At 42.4% G+C, this 16,999-nt stretch overlaps 2 protein-coding genes across 3 annotated transcripts in view; one reads left to right on the forward strand and one right to left on the reverse strand.

Annotated features, from left to right (window-relative positions):
• LOC106957376 (serologically defined colon cancer antigen 8 homolog) overlaps positions 1–7,595 on the forward strand; it is an 18,625-nt gene extending 11,030 nt beyond the window's left edge. The window contains exons 2-3 of the mRNA XM_015048692.1: positions 7,012–7,138; positions 7,359–7,595. Of these exons, the coding sequence (XP_014904178.1) occupies positions 7,012–7,138; positions 7,359–7,397 (166 nt within the window). The 3' untranslated portion in view covers positions 7,398–7,595. The remainder of the gene's footprint in view (positions 1–7,011; positions 7,139–7,358) is intronic.
• A 4,847-nt stretch (positions 7,596–12,442) lies between these two features.
• The window catches only part of LOC106957375 (RAC-gamma serine/threonine-protein kinase), a 59,635-nt gene continuing 55,078 nt past the window's right edge, over positions 12,443–16,999 (reverse strand). For both annotated transcript variants that reach the window (XM_015048690.1, XM_015048691.1), the window contains exons 11-14: positions 16,780–16,994; positions 15,585–15,672; positions 14,470–14,572; positions 12,443–13,481 (exon numbers count right to left, since the gene is read on the reverse strand). In XM_015048690.1, coding sequence (XP_014904176.1) covers positions 13,396–13,481; positions 14,470–14,572; positions 15,585–15,672; positions 16,780–16,994 — 492 coding nt within the window. In that variant the 3' untranslated portion in view covers positions 12,443–13,395. The remainder of the gene's footprint in view (positions 13,482–14,469; positions 14,573–15,584; positions 15,673–16,779; positions 16,995–16,999) is intronic.

Genomic DNA, 16,999 nt, shown 5'->3' on the forward strand with positions numbered 1-16,999 from the left:
AGCTGTAGCCGTCAGGCCTCTGGCAGCGTTTCCGTAACCAGGCGAATTGAAGACGTCTGCCTGCGTTCTTCAGCCCCTCTGGACGATTAGGCCCCTCAAACAAACGGACACGGAGCTTCACTACGTCAAATATCTGCTGCTTAACGAGGCTGTGCTTCAGTTTTACACCAGATTTCCGTTTCATTGGTAATCTTCCCTGTGCCCAAGCTTGAGGTGGAGCTCTGCGTGCGTCTTGTTGCACATTTTGTTCAGACCCAGAACCAGTCTGGGTCACCAGTGTCCAGGTGGCAGAAAGTCACGGTTTCAGACGCTCGGGTTTTCTGATGAAACGCCACAGATTGTGACTATGAACCATTCCCCTCCCCCACCTATTGCTGAACATTTCCACCAATACAAACTACACTACAGGCACATGCCAGTTGGAAGTGATGTACCAAGATTTTAATAAACTGCCTTGTGTTTGTGTTACATTTCGAAACCGCTAAACGTTTTCTATCTTTGCATCCCTTTAGCTTAACGCCATTTAAATAAGAGTAGAAATAAATTGTCAGAATGTCCGGCTGAAATCAGGTGACTCCATTGTTCCTTTAGTTACATAAGAAACTAATTTGGCTGTTCAGAAATATTTCCAGCTGCAACAAAGTGCAGACAGACATGGTGTGAAAACCATAGCAGGGCCACTCATCGCTCTTATTGCTAAAACAACAACTAGCGAGCTACACATTACGATCTTGTTAAGCTGCTGACTGGAGCCTCTACCGGAGCAGAAAACCTGACTAATTAAGCTAATTGTATGTGTTACTCTGAAGCGAGCAAAGCAGCAAATGTATTCTATACTCGACTTAAAAACTGACTTGGATTGCTGCTCTAGTCGTTTCTTTAAGTCTGGATGTGATCATGAAATAAGTTTAATATTGCAATAATTTTTCTGCAAATTATTAATACACGATTTATAGATAATTGTAGCCTTTCTGTTTAATTTAAGCAGTATTATGTGATTTCAAACAGCTTTGTGTAAATGCTGTGATACTATTGGGTATGGACATGCCACTAACATGGATATCGACCGATATTAGTCATTTTTTAAAAACGTCTGTATTGCTCCGATAAATCGAACTGCGCCAACATTAACAGATGATATTTATTTCCATCTTGTTGCTGTTCGTTTCTGGAGGGGGAGTGGAGCAGGTTGGTCATGTGGCATTTGTTTGGTCATGTGACAGTGATGCAGCAAAGGATTGTGGGAGGTTAAATGATTCAGGGATGCAGTGGCGTGGCTCTTTTCTTCAAGGTGTCAAAAGTGTAGCGATATTGGTTCTCTGAGACAGTGATACAAACATCGGATTTGAATATCGGCCCAAATTTTCATATCAGTACTTCCATAGATACTATAGTGGTTTTTGTAGTCAAGGTTATCATGCAGTTAGAATCTCATACTGGCCTAGAAATGATTTAGTCTTTAATTTTATGGTTACAAAACCTCCTTTGACTCCAGTTTAGATCGTCTCCCCGGTTGACCTGCCGTCTTACTTGTGAGTCGGATGAGTGTTGCTGTAAAAGCAGCCGCTCACATGGAGCTGCTGAGTGACAGACCTGAGCGCTGCTCGCAGATCTTCTGGATCAGTGTTTCTCCGACGTGGCGTTAGCACTTTCCCTTCAGACCGTGCCTGCAGGACATATGCTCCCACCTGTAAATAAATATGCAAACACAGACAAACACAACAGAGTTCAGACTCTAGCTGTGGGCTATGACTGATACACGCCACATAGAGGTGGGTCTGTGTGTTTGTGTGATGTAATTAAGCTCCTCGGTTGCAGCAGTCAATAGAGAGCGCTGCGGTTGGAGGTGCAGAGTTTGATTATTGGGCCGTCAGGGGAAATTACTGCAAAGTGCCTCCCAGCAAAACTTCCTTCTCCATGTCTGCTGGAGAGCTAAACACACACTTGGGCTACGTTCAAACAGCAGGCAAACGCAACCCAGAACCGCTTTTTTTATTTTTTGGCCCAAACACGACCTATATCCTTCTTTTCCACCGCAGTCTGTACGGTCCAATTCTGATCTTTCCGCTTCCCCACACCCCCCGAAAAAAAAATCCGATCTGTGCCAATGTGGTAGTAAGTCGGATGCGAATCTGGTTGTTTGCAAAATGTCTGCAGTTGCATTTTAACCAGCTTTTATGTCATTGATGTGAGACGTGAATACTGTTCACTTTGGGGCTTTAAAACCGTTGCGGTCGGGTTTAATTAGTATGAGCAACCGTGCAAAAAAATCGGATTTTATAAAAAAAAATTTTTTAAAAATCATAATTGAGCATCAAGACCTGCTGTGTGAACGTGGCCTTGCAGACTGTTTCTGGTAGGGTTTTCTACTGATTTCAGTGCAGATTGAAGTGAATTGTTGGCTCCAGCAGGTGGTGTCGTTTCCCCAGGTCAGGAAGGAAGCTCTCCCCGTGTGACCCCGAGCTCTCCGCTGTCCAGCCGGCCGGCCGGCAGGCAGCAACAGGGCGGCGGCTGGAGACCGCTGCCTCTCCGTGTCTGAGACCGCATATCATCAACCCTCATCTTTCACCGTCCGCAGACCCCGTCAACTCAGTCAATCCGCAAATCCGTCCAAGCTTCCAGCCCTCCTTCTCACTTCCCAGCAGCGCAGCCAGCTGAGTGTGTGTGTGTGTGTGTGTGCGTGTGCGTGTGGATTAGTGAGGGGCAGTGTCTGCGCATTAGGCTGTATTAAGCCCTAATTAAAGAGTGTGCCAGTCGATGGAGGCCAGTTATTGGATTTGCTGCTTTAGCGGCTGGAAGGAGCGCTACTTTAATCATACGCGCGCGCGCGCACACACACACACACACACACACACACACACACACATACACACTCGCCTTGCCTCTCGGGGGCAGAGCACGAAGGTGAGATGAGGTGGATTAGAGCGAGGCCAGAGGTTGGCAGCTCTCCGCTCCGACAAACACGGCGCGTTTGGTCATCTGCGTAGCCGGGTCACAGCTTTTACTCACCGCGTTACATAAACCTGCAGCTTACAACCTGCCGCCGGTTTAAACATCTCAGGCCACGACCTGACCGACTGATTTACTGGCTGGGCTGAGGCGGAGCCCACCGGCCTTTTACACAAACATGTTCACACTGTGTCACGTTACCTCAAAGTGTTTTTATTGGGGTTTCATGGGAAAGACCAGGGGTCTGCAACCTTTACGATCCAGAGACATATACAACTTTTACAAAAAGACGATGAATACATTTGAAGGTCAGTGCGTGAAGACAGACATGATGCTGTCATATGGATGACATAACATCTGTCATAAACATGAAGGAGTCTTCATGAATGTTTATGACTGTTGTCGTGACATACAATTTGAACTATTGGGTAAATAATGGCACTTGCGTGTGGTAATGCTGCGTCTGCCTGTACTGAGGGGCTGATCAGACTCCTTACAGCTGAAAATCTTCTGCATAAAACCAGAAGAAGAAGTCGCATTGTGATCCTTGGCGACGACAGATTCTGGTTCTGTTTGTCTTGGCAGGATGTCGTCTGGTTCACTTCGGAGGAATGACTTCCCAGACTGACAATAAATCCTTTGTTGCAGTGTCACATTTTTCTCCAGCAGAAGACAAAGTGTAAAACTTGTCTTGGCGAAACGTTTTCATGCATCTCTCACCGTGTCACAAACCCAGAGCGGATTTTACATCCCGCCACTCGTCGCGACAAATTCTCCGCAACGAGCTTCTGGAAGTTTCTCTTTGATCGACTGGCAGCGTCGGGTGGATTTCTGTGCTTCGGTAAGGGGAAGCTGTAACTGGATAAAGACTGACATTTTCTGTGTGTGTGTGTGACTCAGATTAGCTCGGTGGTGTGGAGCTGAAGGTCTGCAGTCGGAACATTCTCAACACTTCCCTCATCAAACCTTTACAGAACAACAGGCTCTGTTTCTGACCTTTAGGCTGATGTCTGCCGCTCTTCGTGAGCAGAACATCGCTGCTTTGGACTCTTTCCGTGTGTGTGTGTGTGTGATGGTTGTGTGATGTCGTGCTGTGCAGTGGCGTAGGAGGGAGAGGCAGAGTGGGAGGAAGGAGCGAGGGGGCGGCTGGTCAGGACAGCTTGGAAGCCGGCTGCAGGAGCGCCAGGCGGGGAGGAGGGTCGCCGCCCTCGGCCTCCAGAAACCGGACCGAGCCGCAGGTCTGGGATAAAACACTCCCTCAGGCGGAGGGCAGGTTAACGCTGAGAGTGTGTAAGGAGGATGATGCTGAAGAAGATGTGTGTGTGTCGGGGTCTCCAAATGAAGAGGTAGAGGAGGATTAAAGTGGAGAGCATGCAGGGCCTGGTGAGGGAGGGGGAGCAGGGAGCAGATTGTGTAGCAGAGTTGGGATGTTCGCCTCCTCCGTCTGTCACACCGAGGCAGGGAGGCGGGCCAGCCGCTGCCAACATGACCAGCAGGGTAGGGCCGCTCGCCCCAAGCCCAAAACCCTCATCATCCTCCTCTTCCTCCTCCGTAGCTAACTATCTTCCTGGCTGCTGCCATTTGAACCTGAAGCAGTAGTTAGCTTGGCTTCCGTTCTTTAAAGGGGACATGTTATACAAGATTCAGCTTTTGTACTTCCATTTGGTTCTCTGCTGATTCTGAAAACAAGTAAACACCTAAAATAATAATAATAATAATAATTAATAATAATAATAATTATTATTAAACAGTTGTTTTCTGGCAACAAGTTTCAAAAACCTTTGTAATGTTGAGTCACAATCAGCAGGCAGCTAGCAATTGAAGCGGAGCTCTAGTGCTTTTGGACAGCAGCTGGTTTTACTGCTGTACAATGGCTGTTGGAAAAGACAAGCGTTTTGTTGTTCACTTAACATCCAGAAACAACTTACTGTATTCTTGTTGGTTGTGCAGAAGGTGCCACTTCTGCTTTTCAAAGGTGTACAGTTGTATAATTGCACACCTGTTTGCAGCCATTTTCCCCTGCGAAGGTAAACATTGAGTTGCGGGGTCTGGCGGGGGGCGTGGCCAGAAACTGCATATTTGGATTTAAAGTGACACAATTGACCAGACCGAGATCTCATTATCTAAGAATTACGTAAGAATATTGTACAAAAAAAAAAAATAAAGAATGTTTTGTACAGCCCATTAACCTCTCCTATAGCCTGTTCAATAGTAAATATTATCGTGAATATGAATCATTTAACATTTTTAATGACCATCATAAGACAAATGTAGGAGTGGTAAATGTATTCTATACCTCCGTGTGAGTTTGACCAGCTGAGGGCTTCCCTGTCTCTTTATAAGGAAGTGTGTTCATCGATTCTTTATAAGAGGGGTGACTGACTGACTGACTGGATGGGTTCAACACTGAGCTGCTGGTAGGAAATGTTCAGGAAGATTCTTTCCCCAAATACATTATTTTTCCAGCCTCACCCTTCAGCCACAGCAGAAACACACACACACACACACACACACACACACACACACACACTCTAATCCCAGTGAGCAGTGAAAGGGTTCATTGTCTGCAGGAGCCGCTGTGTCAGAGGGGACGCACTAATTGGGATGTTTTGGTGAAACTACACACATTCCTACAGCTCTCTTTGTGTAAAAAATAAATAAATAAATAAATAAGTCATGCATTTTGGACTGGAAGACTTTGTAGAAGACTAATAAAACAGTTTTCAAATAAAAAGTTCATATATGCAAGTATTGGACATCTGTAGTAATGTTCATGTTTTGTTTGCTGTAGCAGCTTCTGTCTTACTATGAGTCCATCATATTTTATTGAAAATATCTGCTTGTTTCCTAGACTTTCAGCTTGAACCGTTTCACTCGCCGTTTCGTTTTAGGGGTTGAAAATAATGTGCTTTTTTTGCAAAAATTTTATACTTTTATTATAAAACCTGAAAATATAAATACAATGTTGGTTACTCAAAATGTCCAACAATAGATAGTCATCAAAAACAAGAAAATGCCTCTTTTCAAAATGTAATGTAACATTTGTGGCTTTAAAAAGCTTTTGTTTTGTTTTCCTGAGCCGAGAGTAAAAATGGCTAATTGGATCGTAAAGGTTAAAAACTTCTGAACTAAATTTTATCACTTTCTCTTATTCTTTCACAGTTCCCTAACAACAGAGGTTTGTCAAATTTTGCGGCTTAGTTTTTATAACCTTTAAGAAAATGTTTTTTATTTTACTGCAAACATCTTCTACTCTTAGCGGATTCTTCATTTTGATTCCTCTAACACTCTTTTTCCTGAACGTCTGGTTGGTGGCGAGTCTCGTGCAAACTGCTCACCTTTCACCTCCTCACACAATCCCAGAGCTTTAGGTTTGCTTAAAATATTTATCCTGAATCGTAGAAGGTATTCTCATCATCTGAAGTATATAAAAGTTGAACTGAGATAATTAGTTTTTATCTAATTGCCTCATGCACATCACTAATGTTTCCTTTTCCTAAGATCATCGATCAACTCCTGCTAAAAGATGATTTCTTTACCTGAAATCCTCCATTAGCTCCATCAGACGATGCGGATCCTTGATGTTCACCTCCGCTGTCTCAAACACATCTGGCCGACGTTTCCTCTTTCAAAGACAGTGCCGTCGTCTCCTTGTCAGCAGTGTTGTTTGTTTGATCAACACAAAGTCCGGTGAAATTAGAAGCTCTTTGTGGATCCAGCTCCGTTTCAATATTTACAACATTTTGTTTTATATTCGCCAGGAGAGCTGGTTATTCCCCTGCTCTTCCAGTCAGCCCCTATGTGTGTGTGTGTGTGTGTGTGTGTGTGTGTGTGTGTGTGTGTGTGTGTGTGTGTGTGTGTGTGTGTTTTAGCATTTCTTACCGTGTAAGGCCCAAATACTACAGTGAGGATCCACCGCTTCTGACGGAGTCCAAAGCCTGTGGAAGTGCTGTTTTAGGGTTGTGGGTTAGAGCCCTGAGATGTGGGGTTTTAGGCTGTGTAAATGGAAGTCTGTGCTAAGTCTTAGTGAAGATAGAAAGTCGTACTCTGTGTGTGTTGCAGGTTGCAGCAGTTGGACCGACACTGTCAGAGCAGCGCCCAGCAGGTGTGTGAGCTTCTGGCCAAACAGAGCCAGCTGATGCAGGAAAGAAACGCGCTTAGTGAGGAGATGCAGAACCTACGCATCGAGGTACGAACACACACCACAAACTGATCACCAATTAAATAAATCTGGAGTCGACTTCACTCTGAAGGAAGAAGTCAAAGTGTTGCCATGTTTAAACTAATGAATCATCTGATTGTGGATTTGTGGAAGGTTTCTTTATTCTGCTTTGCATCATTACTTGATGAGCTGTTCACACACACAATGTGTTGGTATTAATCATTGTTTTTGTTTTTTACTTTTCTAGTTACCCAATCTGAGACGAAATGAACCAGTGAGCACATGAGCACATCGGTTCTGGCTCCTCCTCTTCAGTCTTTCGGAAAGGACAGTTTTTCTACTCTAATCCCCATCAGGATGACTTTTATGTAACTTTCACTGTGAATGATGTGTTTAAGTTGTGAGGTATCAAGGACTGCGGTGCTCAACATTAATAAAACCCAAAGCAATACTTTTAAAATGACTTGATTTGCTTTTCTTCTCATCTTGTTTATGGGAGTTTGGGTTATCCTGTTGACCTGTCAATTTTATCAAATATTGTTTCTACTGCAAACAATCTCAGAATTTGTCATTGTCAAAATTTCCCTTCCCTTTTTGCTTTTGCGCTGTAAAATCACAGCGGCGTTACAATAGTGTTCACAGCAAAACAGATTAGAGACAAAACACAGAATGATGGACAGTGGCAGCTAATCCAGTAGTTCATAAAAGGGATGTCTGTATTTATAAAGGCGAAACACTTTTTTGTATGTTTAATATACATTTATTTCACTGCAACTCTCAGAAAAATCCTTCCCATGCAAAGATCCTCTCTAAAGGCTAGATGCGTTTACTGAGGACTTTGTAGCCGTATATGTCATGTCCTATACTCCTCTGCAGTCAAACGCAATTATCTGAAACATGTGATACTGATGAACCATGTTTTTTTTATATATATATATATATATATATATATTTTTTTTTTTTTTTAATGAGTTAAACTTCATAAAACTGGAAATATTCTTTTGCTCATGAAACTTTTTATTGAAATTTGTTGGCTTTTGTATTTAAGTGGAGAATTGTTGATTACATTGTCAAATATGGAGTTATGGGACTTTTGTAAATGTAATAGAAAGGTAAAAAATAAAGTCTTGTAGCACGCGTAAACTGACAAAAGCATATTTTTGTCAGTTTTGTAAATAAATGAGATTACATTCAGGCCTAATCATATATGATAATTTATGAGTAGTCTTAATGTTAGTTTCAGACATTAAAGGCTCCCTTGTTCTTTCAGACCTTTTTGGCAATAACACATATGCAAATTTGTAGCTCTAACGAGAAAACATTAAGTTTTGAGAGACTTAACACCAGGAAGTAAAGATTTAAAAAAAATTAAACAAACTGCAAAAGTTGTGTATAATTCAATTTTACACTTAAAGATATGATTCAATTCCCTTACACTCGTTTGTTAAGAGGGCACAGAAAATAAAACACCCATCCATTAAAGACAAATGAAAGAAATTCACCACAGCTCAGCAGATTGACATAGTGCTTTATTGAAGCCGTCTGTAAGAAGGAAAATAATGTGCATCCCTATCTGATACATCTTATGTGTAAAAATACTAAGGATGTACAGAATAATAATAAAAAACAGCTCCATGTTGATGGTAATGTGTTGTTCTCACATCCTTGTGGCCTCTCAGGCCCAAACCACGGCAACCTGACGGCATAAAGGACAGAAAGGCTGCTTGATCCGCTCTGCTGTCATTTCCTGTCTCGGAAACACGGCCTTCCCTCTCACTACCGCTCAGCTACAGTGTGTAATGGACATGGCGCCGAAGTATTTATACATGTTTGCTGTTTCTAAACTCAATAGATGACTCTCATGCTGTTAATAATCAGGTTGACAGAGGTAAACCGGGGGAGGAATCTGCTGCAGAAAGGAAGTCTCATCTCTTCGGTTCAATCCGTTTCAAACGCGAGCTGTTTTGGCAGCGGCGCGGCGAGCATCGGGTGAATTTTTAGCCGATGTCAACGAAACGAGATGAACGCAGAGCAGCCGAGACGCAACGGGAGTCGGCGCGGTGGGGCTGGGAGACGAAAGTTACAAACAGCAGCAGCTTTCAGGACGGACCGCCGGCAGCGCGGCGTCCCGGATTTCACACGCCGTTTGGTTCGATGATGATGATGATGTGATGATGGTGGTGAGGGATCCTGTAAAAGCTGTGAGGAAGCAGAAACTGGCTTTCTGAGAGGTCTGCCACGGTAAGGGCACACTGATTAATATCGATAACACTCTTCATCATCTCAAGTCAAGTTCTTCGCGCCTGACCCCAGAATCCGCCCAAACACCGAGAGTTGGAGGCTCACAGGAAGAAAAACCTTTCAGTGCAATTAACGACCAATGTTTGGGTTTCTAAACTGCCTCACCGCCGGCCGACTTGCTGCACGCTTCAGCCACGTCTGTCAAATCTGGACATCAGAGCCGCGTCAAAGCCAAATGGTTGTATCTGGAGATTTGTTTATTAGTTAAAAATCGTCGTTTGTTTTCTTTAAAAACATAAAAAAAGCTAAAAATCTTGCTTTAAAGCAGGGCTGAATCAAATTCCTCTGAATCGTATCAAAAGTGATGGGATGCGAAAAGTGCTGTGTTCAAAGCTACAAAGCCGTATTTCATGAACTCTGGTCGTTGTTTCTTTCTTTCTCTAATGGTTTTTGGCGTTAACATGTTCGCACACAGCTAGAACTCCTCAGCTGCTCGCCGACCTGAGTCAAGTCAAAGCTGAAATCCTTCCAAATACTTGAGAGCGCTTCCTTGAGCCTGTCAGGGGTGCCAGCTGGGTGGGATTTGGACTTTTCCCGGCTACCAGACAGGCCGCGTCGATCACACACACGAGTATTTTTCATCGGAGTTCAGAGCGCCATTTTGACTCGGGGCTGATGGACGGAGGAGAACTACAGCATGCAGGCCAGCACCGTCCACTTTTTTATATATTTATTTTTTTGCTTCTTTTCCTTTTTGAACTTTCTGCCATAAAGCGGGTTTGCTAGCTATTTGCAGTTTAATGGTAGTGCAACAGTAAAGCATATGGACTTAAGAGCAGCAGAAAACAGGTAAGAGGTTGTGTGTAAGACGTACCTTTAACCAAAGAAAAAAAGAAAACATTTATTTTTTATAACAAAAAAAAAAACATGACTACAACCTCGTCTTACTGCTAAAGGCCCAAAACAAAAACAAACAACAAAAAAAGACAACAAATAAATTAAATAGAAAACAAATTCAAGTTATCCAAAGACATTCAAATAATAAATATACTGGAATAATGTTTTCTCTGCCTCAGAGCAACTCCCCTGATACCCTCGGTGTGTGTAAGCCAGATGCTAAAAACACAACAGGTTGTCTTTGTCTTTTCTGTCTTTTAGACTCAGAAGTTTTTGACCTAGTGAGTGAAGTGAAACCATCAGGCTTCCCCAACAGCGTTTGGAGACAGAGAAATCAAGGGGAATTTCTAAAACCTTGTCGGTCTGGAGGACATGACGACGCAACAACTGCAAACACACAGAGTCCAGACCGGAGGAGACGGCACGGGCCGAAGACGTCAGGGGTCAGGGGTCAGGGGTCGGTTCGTCATCGACATTCAGGTAGAGGTGCACCGATCAGAGGTTTGTGGCCGATTTCAGATTCAGACAAAACGATTTGTCTTTGGCGGGGTTTGAAATATTTACTGTCGTTAGGTAATGCTAATTAGCCCAGTTAGCATTTATAAAACAACAATCTGCTCCTCAGAGAAGGATGACTCTTTTCATTTTAAAGGAGTCAACACTGTTATGATTTGTAAATTAAAGGTTTTAGTCACTCCTAATTTAATTTACACTTCATGCTAGTCTGTTATAATCAGTGTTTTTAAGCCAAATCATCTTGTTAAATGACACATTTCTCATTACAAAGGAGCAAGTAATGAATAACATAATGAGAAGGCCTTGATATTGAACTCCAAAACAAATCACAACAAGCACAACCTGTAGGTTTAAAGGTGACACGCTGAGCCATTGAGTTTCTGTTGTTACACTGTAATAACATCTGAATTCCTTAATCAGATCATCAACAAACAGAAGTGAATGTTGGAAACCTACCATACTTCTAAACACTGAATGAATATTCACATTCTGGATGTTTTGAGATTTTTAAAGTCATTAGCAACAGGACTGAACCGCCATAGAACCTACTGTTTCATTCACACAGCTTAAAACATCTCACACACTTCCTCTGATTTCCCTTAAATGTCTCTGCTGTCCTGAAAACAGCCAGGTAAGAGTCTTCTTTCCGTAACAACTTCCACAGGAAGTTACTGTTAACAAGCCCCGGTAGTGCCTGGGTACGGTGCATTCACTGACCGGAAAGAATCTGAAAACCGCCTGTTTTCAGTCATACGCCGACTTCTCTGTGAATCTCTACCTAATGTAGACTAAAACACATCTCTTTTCTCGACACACTTACACATCACCCTTCACAATCTGAATTTAGAGCCTTTCTCATCCTCCCTTTGATCCACTTCCTCTCTGAACGCCGCCTCGGCCGTCACCAAACACACGTCTAACATTAAAAATCAGGGACATTCAGGTGTTGACGTGAAACCGATAAACCGTCTTCAGCGTGTGCCGTCTCCTCTGGCCATCACATTTTGGTCACAGAACAACACAAAACCTAAAATAAAAAAAAATCAAAAAAAAAATCAAAGAAATGGAGCAGGAAGGCTTTATGCGTTCCCTCCGACATTCTTGAGCCATTTTTGTTTCTTGAGGTGCAATATTTCTCTCAATCTTAAGAAACAACAATATACTTTTAATCATGTAATAACAATAGAAAAGGTTAAATATAAAACCAATGTGTAGAGCAATAAATAGAACATATATATATTATAGCAACTGCTGTGATTCTTGTAAACTCACATCTGCTTCTGTTTACTTCCTCTCAGACCGTGTCGTTTTAAAATCCGCCTTAATTAACTTGCAGAAAACAGTAGCTAAGCTGTTACCTCACTACATCATAAGTGATCACATTATAAATCATTATTAATATTGCATTTTTACCTCCCCACCCCCACTCTAATAACAGTCCCTTTCCTATATCTGACATTCCGGATTCACCGCTAAGAGGTACAGCCGTGTGGATCCCAAAGCCGTGATAACCACGAGTCACAGTAAAGCTGAGAAAGTACCGTTTCAGTTAAGCTTTTCCCTTTTTGGAGATTTAAAGTAAATTCAAATAAAAGAAAAAAAAAAGAAAAAAAAGAAAAAAACTTCGGTTGGGGAAGGGGAACACATTCAAACCAGATGATTTTCTCTATCTTTCACTTCTTGCATTTCCGCTGCATTGTTGGTGACGTAGTAAAGCTAACTGTATTAGCCGGAGCTTCATCTGCTTGAACTGCTGTGCTTTGAGTTGCGACAAAAAGAAAAGCCCATGGTGATCATCGGTTGATGACATTTAAGAGCAGCAGAGTAAAAGGTAGCAGCTGGACGAGCATAGTTTGGGGCGTTTAGCTGTCGCCTTGGTAACGGTTAGCTGGAGGTGTAGCACCGGATTTCAGCAGTAGCAGTAGAAGAAGAGCGGTACCTGTAGTCGTTGTGGTTGTAGTTGAAATAGCAGCAACAACATCACTTGCACTGAGCAACACCTGAGTCAAATCCTGCTTGACGACATGAGGGAGGGAGTGTGTGGGGGGGCCCCCCCACGCTGCTCAGTCCGTCCCGGAATCACCGAACCGACGACGTGTCGCGAAACACAAACGTCTCTCCGAGTTTGTGTTCGCGAAAGCCTGAGTTACGACCCGCTATGGCAGTTTGGGTTCCAACAACTGAAAGCGCAGTATCGCTGTTGCGCAGATACGAACACTACCTGAAAACTGCGCCGGCTAATATCTTAGAGTAGTTTGGGCTTTTTTTTTATTTTATTTTAGAGCAACAGGTGTCAAAGCACAGCAGGGGGCCGGTGAAGCTCCCGTCGTTAAAGGGTCGTTAAAAAAAAGTCAACCGATCGCGTGCGTTGCACTTTAGAGTGCAGGAGTGAACTCTGATTTTGCCTCGAGGTTTTGACCTCTGAAGAGATTCACAACAAAAAAAAGAGAGAGAGAGAGGAAGAGAGAGAAAAACAAATAAATAAAGTAAGAAGCAGACTGAAGCGAAGGAATGGAGGAGAAAAGGGCAAAAATCCTTCAAGTCTGGGTTGGTCCGAAGCTGCGGGGTCTTCGTGTCCCACACTGGCGGCCTCAGAGACCAGCTGTGACAATGTCACCGTGATGGACAGTTCATTCTCGCCCGCTGGCCGAGTACGAGAACTGCGGGAAGTGCGGTCGCCTTTCGTTGTCCAGACAGTCCATTCCATCCTCATCGACTAATGAGGGGAAGATTCACAAGTAGTAAATAATGTCAAGAATGTTTGCACTGAGCTTTTGTTTATATATATATATATAATTTTAACAGCGCATGTACAGCATATCTTGCTAAAGTATTCGTATCATATAGCCTTCATGACATTTCCACATTTTGTCATGTCACAATCACCTACTTTAATGTAATTTATTGAGATTTTACTCTAAATAAAAGTTGTGAAGTTGTGCATAATTGTAAGGCAGAAGGGAAATTATAATGATTTCAAAATTTTCTACAAATGGAAATCTGAAAAGTGTGGTGCGCCTTTGTTTTCAGCCTGAACTTTTTTAAAGATTTTATGCTGTGGGCATCCGGAGCTACAATGGAATGTTTTGGATTACATGTTAGAATGGAACAAAGTCCAGACCTATTTAGAAATCCACGGCAAGACTGAAAAATGTATGTTTCACAGTCCGAGTCAAAGGTGAATGTTTATATTTTTATTTATATAAGTTTTGTTTTTCCTTGTCACAATTACCCCCACCATGTTGTGTTGGTTTATTGGATAAAATCTCTGTAAAACACATCTAGATTTATGCGTTGTCACATGACAAAATCTGAAAAAATTTCAAAGATTTTTTTTGTTGTTTTGTTGAAGACAATAATAATATTCAGTTTTGTTTTAGTGGTGAAAAAGTAAACTGAGAACAATTCAATTAATAAGCATGCATCTGATGTGGGAAACTCCTGCAGTGCTGTGTGAGCTGCAGATCAGTCATGCATAATTCAGTGCAGAACACACTGAAAACAGCAGCATGTTCTTAAAAGTGTGTACAGAAGTGCTAGTGGCCGGAGGACTAACAGAGATGCACACATTGATTATTTCTTCATGCAGTTATTTTGAAAACAGGAAGTACTGTTTTTTTCCCCCCCCCTTAGACACCTTGTCTCAGACGACACAGGACATTCATGTACACCAGGCAGGATCAGAAAACATGGAAGGGACTCACATTTCTCTGGTGGAGTGATTGTGATGGTCTGAGCCGTGAACTCCTCGTCGAAGTACCTGGTGTCCGTCTCCGACGTCACCTGAGGCTTGAAGGGAGGGACGAGCTGGGACAAAGAGGAGACATCGGATCAGTGCTCCACATGTGCAGCAGAGACGACTGTCGGTTTTAGATCATGGAGTTGACGGTTGGTCGAGTCGACAGGTTTTTAGACGTTCTCGTATCTGACAAAAGCACCGGGCTGCTTGATTTTGTCGCTCGTGCGTCGGAGTTGCAAACGTACCAGAAACGAGCAAATGCAAAAGATTCTGGTCTGAACGCTTGTTAAGAAAAAAAAAAAAAAAGATCAATTGCGTTAAAGTTTTTAGCGGATTAAAAATCGCATGAATCAACGGGACCTAATCAGCACTTATGTCCCGAGTCCTATTAACCAGTTATGAGTCAGGTAGGACTTTTTTGCCTGAAAATTTGTCGGACACGTAAATATTATTTTCCTGCAAACTCCACCAATATGCAGTTTGGACAAAAAGTGTTGATAGTTTTTTTTTGTTGTTGTTGTTGATCACATCATTTTTGTGACTCAACTGCACAGGTCTAAAAATAAAAACTACATATGGTATTAATCTTTATAGTTTCTCATTTAGTGCCACAGCGTTTTGTTGCTTTCTAACCTCAGATTAGGTGTTCATGTCACCGAGTTAGTTTGAAATGCTTCACGAATGCAAAAATAAATAAATAAATGAATAACAACACAAAGGAGAAGAAAAGGAGGAGAAAAACGCAGCGAGGAGGAGGCAGGAAGCTCAGCACCTGCGTAAGACGCCGCAGGTGCTGCCTCACGGGACACGAGTCTCACTCAGTAGTGTGTGAGCAAACACTGATTCTTAGGAGACAAAGTCACACCTCTTCGTGACGCTGCGTGTTTTAAACAGCTGCTTGTCGGCTCCTCCTATAGATCTGCTGCATGACAACTGTCGCGCAATCTTGACCTTTGTGCAGAATTTACGGACAAGTAGCTCAATAAATCTCTCGCATAAAAAAAAAAAGGATGTTGTTATGCTTGAGAGAAAGCCGCTACCACGGCTGAAGTAAACCACACAGTTTTTACCGTGGCGTACCTTTTTGTCGTAAACATCCTGCCAGTCGATGCCAGAGAAGAAACTATGCCTCATTATTTCCTTAGCATCTTCTGGTCCGCCCCCGAGCCTGGTTCAGGGGAGAGGGAAACAAAACAAAAGCCGGGATTAGCAAAGCGCTTCATTTCTACTAAAGTGATGAAGCAAAACACAATCGCAACTGCCTGGAGATGAAGAATCAGAACCGGAGAGTGCAAAAACCTGAGCTAATGAATGAAAAGTTTTATTTCAAACATAGAAACTCTTGAGACTCTGGTGAAGTGACGTCAGAAGAGAAACCTTTTCCATGCTACCATCACAAACATAAAACATGTAGATTTTGCTAAGCTCCCTGGACTTTAACTGGAACTGTGTGCTCTGGTCGCACCAGACTGAGACTTGAAAGGCATGAAACAAAGGATGAAGGAGTAGAAAACCACCTCAAGTCCACTTATATGAAGAGCAGAGAATCAGCGATGCTGTGGATCCGTTTCTTTTCCTTTGGGAAACTCATTAGTGTGCATGGCACAAGCTTGGAAAAGTCTGATGTTTTATTTATGGTTTTGTCCCCCTTTTTTTCAGATCTGGAAAAGTATGGGATGATTTTTCTAAAAGAAATGCATCCATCCTGATTACATTTTAATTCATAATGCAAAACATTTTTTGTTTGTTTTTAGTGCAAATATATGAGGACACTTGGAATAAAACAAATTAAATAATTTAGGAGCTTGTTTTAAGTCAATAATACCTTAATAATGTTTTAGAAAAAGTTTTTTTTTTTTTTTTTAAAAACTACTTGTCCTACTGGCAGATTTTCCCTTATAGTATAGTAAAAAAAAAAAAAAGTCTTATAATAAACGAAATAATCTGCCAGTTGAACTGGTGCTCTTAAATCAATATTAAGAAATTACAAAAAACAAACAAACACGTATGTCTTGCTGAACATTTACTCGTAAGTTACTTTAGTTTTATTTCAAGTGTACTAAGATTTTGGACTGAAAACTAGACCAAAAATACTTGATAAGATTTTGTGGTTTCTTGCTGTGCAGATTGAAGTTTGGATTTTTCAAAACATTTCATTGTGGTGGGATTATTCTACTGCCATAAAAAGTGCAGTACTTTTTCATGATAAAGTTAAATTGCGATCCAGTTTAAAGATGCTAATACATGACGACTTCTTCTGACCAGCGAGCCACACCTTTTGTTTGGGTCTTTGATGAGCAGGCCAGACAGCAGCGACTTGGCGTCCGCCGACAGCGTGCGCGGGAACTTGATGTCCTCCATGAGGATGAGCTCGAACAGCTTCTCGTGGTCCTGGTTGTAGAACGGCAGCCGGCCGCACATCATTTCGTACGTCACCACGCCCAGCCCCCACCAGTCCACGGCACGGCCGTAGTCGTTGTCCTCCAGCACCTGAG

Source organism: Poecilia latipinna, unplaced genomic scaffold (assembly GCF_001443285.1).
Source record: "Poecilia latipinna isolate Pla-1442-1.1 unplaced genomic scaffold, P_latipinna-1.0 Scaffold898, whole genome shotgun sequence".
Lineage (NCBI taxonomy): Eukaryota > Metazoa > Chordata > Actinopteri > Cyprinodontiformes > Poeciliidae > Poecilia > Poecilia latipinna.